This window comes from Populus euphratica, unplaced genomic scaffold (assembly GCF_000495115.2).
Source record: "Populus euphratica unplaced genomic scaffold, PopEup_1.0 scaffold27.1, whole genome shotgun sequence".
In the NCBI taxonomy this organism is placed as follows: domain Eukaryota; kingdom Viridiplantae; phylum Streptophyta; class Magnoliopsida; order Malpighiales; family Salicaceae; genus Populus; species Populus euphratica.
This window is the reverse complement of record NW_011499899.1, coordinates 980,821-988,568: the sequence shown is the minus strand read 5'-3', so window position 1 is coordinate 988,568 and position 7,748 is coordinate 980,821. Positions and strand designations below refer to the sequence as shown.

Sequence of the window (7,748 nt, the reverse complement as noted above, 5' to 3'; positions counted from 1 at the left end):
TCTTTCCTAAAAGAACTGAAAAATATTGTGTTGCTGTACTATTTATATGAAAAATGAAGTACCTCAATCTTTTTTATGATTTTTTTAATAATTTATTGATTTTGAATTGGTAGTCATAATTTGTTACGGTTTTTTTTTTTATAAGGATCTCAAATAAATATCCTAGCATTTGATTGATATTCAAGTTTTACAAGTATCTATTTTTTATTATGTTATTAAATAAAAAAATAATTTTAAAATTTCTTTTTAAACCTAATGGATTCTATGATTTAGATCACAAAGTTTAGGTCGATTTAATATATCATTATTTCAATATTAAAAAAAATATCATTTTATTTTTTTTAAATCAAATTATGATTTTCCTTGTTATCTAGATTGCTTTTGGACCTGTTAAGTTAACTAGATCATGTAAAATCAACTCTCATACAGGTTAATTTTAAACCGAGTTTAAGAAAAAAGTCAAGTTATAAGGTTTCAATATTGATCATTTTAAGTATTTATTTTTATTATTATATTATTATGTAAAAAATAGTTTTTTTTAAAATAAACTATTAAATTCAATAGAGTCCATGAATTGAATTGCGAGTTTAGTGAGTTAAATTGCTAAACCTAAATCAATTTAATATGTTATCAATTCAATATTAAAAATAATGTTATTTTAAAGTTTTTTTAAAAGTAAAACCATGTTTTTTATTAGTTATTCAGATTATTTTTAGACATATTAAGTCAATTGAGTCATATTAAAATAACTTTTATGAAGTTAATTTTAAACCAAAATTAAAAAAAAAATTAAAAGAATTCAAAATTGAATTATTGGATCAAATTTAATAATAATATAAAATAATTTTTTTAAATTTATTGTTTTTTATTCAGAGCAAATCAGATCACAGTCCAACAAACTAAAATATACTAAATAATTTTACAACATGCCCCTTGCATTACCTGGTCCCCTTACATTTCTCGGTGTGAGTATCACTCTTATAAATATACTAAATAATTTTACAACATGCCCCTTACATTACTTGGTCCCCTTGCATTTCTTGGTGTGAGCATTACTCTTATAAAATTATTATGTTGCTATTTGATAAATATTTTTATTAATCTAATTTTGGGGTGGGTCGGTAAAAAAAATAATCTTGCCTTTGTTAAAAATCAATTTCAAGAGTATATAAATGTGTTTCAAAAAAGTAAAAATAAAATTCACAATTCAAGATAAATCCGGTGTAGTTGAATAAAGCTTATTTCACCTAATAAAAAAAAAATAACATTTAAAGCTTATTTCACCTAATAAAAAAAAAAAAATAACATCTTAATATCAAACTAAGAAAAAGGTTATCATGATTAAAAAAAACATTTATTAAAAAAAAGATACATTTTAATTTAAATGAGCATAATATATATTTTTTTTAAAATAACTCGAACCAATTTAAGTATGTTTATAAAAAACTTAATCTATTCATGAGACAGCAATAATTTTTAAAGACATAAAAAAATTAAAATGTTAAAACAAAATTAACAAAATCATTTTCTTTCAACGGTTTAGCAAAAATCGAAAGGAGCCGAACTCATTATTTTGGATTATTAATGGTCATTTGAGAATTTAATTTGAACTTTATAAATACTAATCAAAACTTAATAAGTGAGTATTTTTTGGATCTTACTTGTTGAATAATAAATAAGTTATGAATATGGTCAAACTCAAATAAAAAATATCCTAAATCTAACTTGAAATATATATATCCAAAACCTAATGGATAATTAATTAAAATATTTTTTTTTTACCTAAGTAGTAATACGATTTGTTTTGTAGTTTTTTATAATAAAGTATTAAAATTATTATTTTTATGTTTGTATTTTTAGTTAGTATTATAAATTTATTTTTTATAATAAGTATATTATAAAGATATTTTTCATTTGAGAATATAATTTTTTATGATTATTCTTAATTTCAATAAAATAAAATTAATATTCTATAATTAAATTATAACAAATACAAAATTTAAGATGACTTTCATAAACTATGGTTTTGATTTTCTTATGAAAAATAGTTATAATCATGAAGTATTTTTTATTTTTTATGAAAAAATTATCTTTATTTTCAATAAAAAATATTATAATTCTTTATTAAAAAACTGAAAAAAAACTGGAAATTGAAAATTTCTTACATGAATCATCAACCCCAACCCTCTATCCGTCGTTAGAATATCCTTCCTGACTTCTTGGCTGCCTAAACATTTGCCACGTGGCAATCAGAAAAAAACCCACACACGTACTTTTTTTAAACTACCGTGTTCAAAGACAACAACCACCGAAACCGAACACCAAGATCCAGCGACGTCAATCTTTGAAAAGTACAAGGACATTTTCGTCACTAGACCTAGTTAAATTCCCACGATGCCCTTCCCTTTAAATCCCGGTTCTTCTTTCTGTTAAATGCCGAGCATGGCCTTGTTGGGTATATTCTGTAGTTCGATTCTCTTGTTCTTTACGGAGACCATACACCTCATATATAGTCTTACTTCGTTTCGGACTCTCTCTTTCATATTCGCCAAGCGTTTTTTTTTTTTTCTTTATCAAGCTGCAAGTGAAAGGTGATGATGATCTAACTCTATAGTTTTTAATGGGTTTTGTTCATTTCGCTGCAATTATTGTCAGCTTTTCTTTGTTTTGAGTTTTTGATTTCTCGTTTTTTTTTTGGAGATGGGAAATCATAATGGGTCATTGGTTTTTGACTTGTTTTATGTTAAAGATTGAAACTCTGCTTGGTGGGTTTTGATTTTTATGATTGGTAATGATTAATACTACATGGTTGAATGGATCTAAGTGTTTGATGTAGTGGTTTGGATTGTTAACATCTATGATCTGTTATCAAGGTTTTTTTTTGGTTGATTGGGAGTCTAAGTAAGAGTAGTGATTTGGCCTTGGAATTGTTTGTTTTTCCTGTTACTGTACATTTTCAGCCTTGTTGTTGAAAGAGAAGAATCTTGTCTTACAAATGTGTCATTCTTGCACAATGTGCGGTCTTATTCCATAAGAATCAGTTTCAGAATGAGTTTAGTTAATCGGTTTTTTCGATATTTGGATTTGTAAAATGTGATCAATCGTTTGGGTGCCTTTTTTCGGGATTAATATTTGATTTTTGTATTTCTTTTTTGATATTACTTGAGCAATCTCGTTAGTGTTCATGCTCATAGTTTTTATTAGTTGATAGAAGTGGAGGTTTTTCTTTTCCTTGTTTGTAAACTTTTTTCCAGTGATGGATCTTCATTATGACAGTTGGCATCGCATTAAAATCTTATAATGAATTGCCTCATTTAGCAGTTTTGTCTTCCTTTTCTAACTATGGATTGTGCCCAGAGGGTCCACCCTCGTCGTTTTCTTCCAATAAAAGTGAAAAAATTGTCCCCTCACTTTTTCAGATTCTCTTTCATTATCTTTTGCTTAATTTACAAATCTTTGTGTCCTATCCTGTCCGATTCACTTCAGTAGTTAATTATTTACCATAGGATGCATATTTTACTGACAGAAATTCGGTAATGCAGTGTCCTATAGAGCTTGATGCGTGTTGATGGGCGTTTGTGAATGGCTGCTGGAACTGCTTTGTGTTCATGCTACTGATGGTGATGATTTTAGTGGTTTAGCAGTTTGTTAATTCAAGTTTGTATTTAGATGGAAATCTCTTTTTGATGCTCTAGATTCTTAAACTGGAAAATAAGTTAGCATGGACTAGAAAGATTCTATTCCATGGGCCAGGTGCTTTGTTAGTCAGGTGGTAACTTGTTATAAGGATTTGGGATCTGGCTTTTGACATTAATTGGGCAAAACAGATTTACTGTTAAGCTGCATTTGGAAGCCCTGAGCTACAAGCAATAAATTTCTGTGAGTTAAGAAGAGTTTGACAATGGAGGTCCTGGTTTCACCACAAGGACAAAAATATAATTTGCAAACAGCTGCTCAGAAATTTTCATCTGGTGGTTCACAGAAGGATCTGTGGCATGTCGTGCGAGAAGGATCGTTGGCTGATGTGGATTTGGCATTGGCACTACATAAGAAGAATGGAGGAAATATTAATGCAAGAAATGTGTTTGGCCTGACTCCTCTTCATATTGCAACTTGGAGAAACCACATCCCAATTGTTAAGAGGCTTCTTGTAGCTGGTGCTGACCCTGATGCTAGGGTGTGATGCCTCTTTTATCCCTTCTGTTTATTTGATTAATTTCAAATCATAAGCATTTTTTTTATTGTGATAGATTGTAACTTCCCACCGTCTTCCCCTTTTCTTATTTTTATTCTAAACTTTCGATGTGTGTGCTTGTGTTCCACATAATATATTGGTCATTTGAAAGCTCTGCAGTTATTTGGAAGTCCTTTAGTGTTGGACCCTTGATGATAATAAGGCATGCATATGGGTGGAGTTGTTGCAAATGAGTGTTGAGCTTTACTTGATGTGGTGTCCCTTAATGAGCTTTACTTGATGTGGTGTCCCTTGATGAGCTTTACTTGATGTGGTATGCTTCTGATCATTTTATTCAATCTGGACATGAAATGGAGATTAGGATGCAAGACAATTGAGTTTATATTGAGCGGCAAGGGAGATTTAAGTAGGAGTGAGTAAGAATTGATGAAAGGTGAAAGATGATGATAAATAATAGAGACTAAAGAGGGAAACTAGGTGGTGTGCATTCTTATTAAGTCCAATGTGGAAGTCATCGTTGATATTTTGTAAAGGAACTTATTGCCATTTGTTGGTCTATAGCAACTCTCTTCATGGAACCACGATAGGAAACATAATTTTTTTGTGGAGGGGCATGTGATATCAATGGGTCAATGCTTAATATGACAACTCCTGTTCCACTTCATTCTGTTCTTGTCAGTTGTCACATCACATTCTTCATTCTTTCCATTATATGACAGCATAACAAACCTGACGTGCATGGTTACTTGCAGAAACTAATACTTAATTTTGTTTGAATATTTTGGAAGATGAGGTGAAGCTGTCCTTAAGCTTTTGTTTCCAATAGATGCATGTTTCAGTACTCTGCATTATATTGTTTATAGGTCCCTTTTTTCAAATATTTTTAAATTCTATGAATGAGATGCGTTCGAAATTGTGGACCATTCAGCAGCGTTGCTTCCAAATAGTAGAATACTGGTACAGTATGTGTACGATACCAATGTTTTATTGCTGATATTATATTTAACACCTTGTACAACTCTTAACATTATCTATATTCAGGATGGAGAATCAGGATGGAGTAGCCTTCACAGGGCTTTGCATTTTGGTCATCTTGCAGTTGCAAGTATCCTCCTTCAGTCTGGTGCTTCCATTACGTTGGAGGACTGTAAGTCCCGTACACCAGTCGATCTCCTGTCTGGCCCTGTATTGCAGGTCATCAGAGATGGTTATAATTCAGGTAAACTGCATCTATTTCAAGCATGGTTGATGAAGGTCTTACTGTTCCTGTAAATTCTATGTCACTTTCTTTGTGGATAACCTTGAACTATCATTTTTCTTCAGTGGCTACCGAGGTGTTTAGTTGGGGAAGTGGTGCCAATTATCAACTTGGAACTGGAAATACTCACATACAAAAGCTACCTTGTAAAGTTGATGCACTTCATGGCTCTTTTGTTAAATTAGTCTCTGCTGCTAAGTTTCATAGTGCAGCAGTTAGTGCTGGTGGAGAAGTCTACACGTGGGGATTTGGAAGAGGGGGCCGCCTTGGGCATCCTGAATTTGATATCCACAGGTACAGTGTAAAGAATTTGACTTTGATTTCCACAGGCATAATAATAATAATAATAATAATGCTTGAACTTCTGAAAATGACATCATCTTTTCTTGTTGTGTTCTTTCAGTTTATTGTGATTTCTGTGGAAGTTATGTGAATCAACAATCAGGTGCATTTTATTTTATTGTTTTCAGTGGCCAAGCTGCAGTTATCACTCCCCGTCAGGTGACTTCTGGTTTAGGATCCCGCCGGGTGAAGGCAATTGCAGCTGCTAAACACCACACTGTTCTTGCTACGGAGGGTGGGGAAGTTTTTACCTGGGGTTCCAATAGAGGTAATAATTATTTGTGTTCTTTTAGAGTTTTCTAGGCAACTGATCTGATTTCAACTCTCAACTCCGTGGAACCATTTAATTCTAAATCACATACTTACCCTTTATGTAATGGAATGGATGGGGAATATTTTAAATTATCAAACCGTAGTTGATAGGGTTTTGGTTTTAAGTATTCAAATTAGTGAATGAGGAAAAATGGTATTTTTCTTATGGCATTTTGCTGTTTTTTCACTCTGAAGTATTTATCTCTATGATCTTATTTTCTCCAGAGGGTCAGCTTGGGTACACTGTGGACACTCAACCCACTCCTCGTAGGGTAAGTTCCCTTAGGTCAAGGATTGTTGCTGTTGCTGCAGCAAACAAACACACTGCTGTAGTGTCTGATTCTGGTGAAGTTTTCACTTGGGGTTGCAATAGAGAGGGTCAACTTGGGTATGGAACCTCTAACTCAGCATCCAATTACACTCCAAGAGCTGTTGAGTACTTGAAAGGCAAAGTTTTGACAGGAGTTTCAGTGGCAAAATACCACACTATTGTATTGGGGGCTGGTGGAGAGGTAGCGTTGAGTTGAATTGGATCATTTCTTATGTGCATTTTGGTTTGCAATTCTTAACTGGAGGCAACAGCACATCATTTTTATTGTTACTTAGGATTCACAAATAACTTATCATTGTTTAATTGTAAATATTTTTGTATGGCAGGTTTATACTTGGGGTCACCGACTGGTTACACCAAGACGTGTTGTGATTGCTAGAAATTTAAAGAAAAGTGGGAATAGCCCTTGGAAATCTCATCGCTTGGAACGACTTCATGTGGCTGCTATTGCTGCTGGGATGGTGCATAGCTTGGCTCTAACAGATGATGGCACATTATTTTATTGGGCATCTGCAGATCCTGATCTTCGATGCCAACAGGTTTTATTTTTAAAAGACTTGGGGCCTGTTGATTTTTAACTCATTTCAGAACTCAGAAATGAAATATCATCTCTTATTCTCTCCCTATGTTTTACAGCTGTATTCATTGTGTGGAATCAATATCGTTAGCATTTCCACAGGAAAGTATTGGGCTGCTGTAGTTACAGCTACAGGCGATGTATACATGTGGGATGGAAAAAAGGGAAAGGATGAGCCACCAGCTGTCACTCGATTACATGGCGTGAAAAAGGCCACGTCAGTTTCAGTTGGGGAAACACATTTATTGATTGTCGGTTCCCTCTATCACCCTATCTATCCATCCAGTGATGACAAGAGTCCTCAAACACAGATTGTGCAAGTTAGGGATGAAATAGAGGAGCTCGAAGAAGATAGTATGTTCAATGATGCAGTGTCATCCGTTGTAGAGAAGGATGATTCTGGCGAAAAGTCCATACCAAGCTTAAAAGCCCTTTGTGAAAAAGCAGCTGCAGAAAGTCTGGTTGAGCCACGAAATGTTATACAAATGCTTGAAATTGCCGATTCACTTGGAGCAGAAGATCTGAGGAAGCATTGTGAGGTATGTTTTATGGCCATGGTCTTTGCAATGATTCCCGAACCTTACACAATGAGCTTCAACCTGTACCTAGATTAAATGTGATTCCAGTCTTTTAGTTCTACATGCTTTAATATGTCAAGTGACTCAAGGCTCAGCATTTGTGGCTTATCAATTTCCATGACAGGCAAAAAACATGATGAGCCTCCCCCCCCCCC

The 7,748-nt window shown here is 33.1% G+C and overlaps 1 protein-coding gene across 3 annotated transcripts in view; it reads left to right on the top strand.

Moving 5' to 3' along the window:
- Nucleotides 1–2,444: 2,444 nt before the first annotated feature.
- Nucleotides 2,445–7,748, top strand: part of LOC105132541 (ankyrin repeat family protein / regulator of chromosome condensation (RCC1) family protein) — a 9,344-nt gene continuing 4,040 nt past the window's right edge. For 2 of the 3 annotated variants that reach the window (XM_011036105.1, XM_011036104.1), the window contains exons 1-8: nucleotides 2,447–2,591; nucleotides 3,543–4,177; nucleotides 5,237–5,414; nucleotides 5,519–5,747; nucleotides 5,924–6,063; nucleotides 6,333–6,619; nucleotides 6,765–6,977; nucleotides 7,075–7,554. In XM_011036105.1, coding sequence (XP_011034407.1) covers nucleotides 3,902–4,177; nucleotides 5,237–5,414; nucleotides 5,519–5,747; nucleotides 5,924–6,063; nucleotides 6,333–6,619; nucleotides 6,765–6,977; nucleotides 7,075–7,554 — 1,803 coding nt within the window. In that variant the 5' untranslated portion in view covers nucleotides 2,447–2,591; nucleotides 3,543–3,901. Of the gene's footprint in view, nucleotides 2,592–3,542; nucleotides 4,178–5,236; nucleotides 5,415–5,518; nucleotides 5,748–5,923; nucleotides 6,064–6,332; nucleotides 6,620–6,764; nucleotides 6,978–7,074; nucleotides 7,555–7,748 lie in introns of all 3 variants that reach the window. The other variant, XM_011036107.1, reaches the window with a different exon arrangement.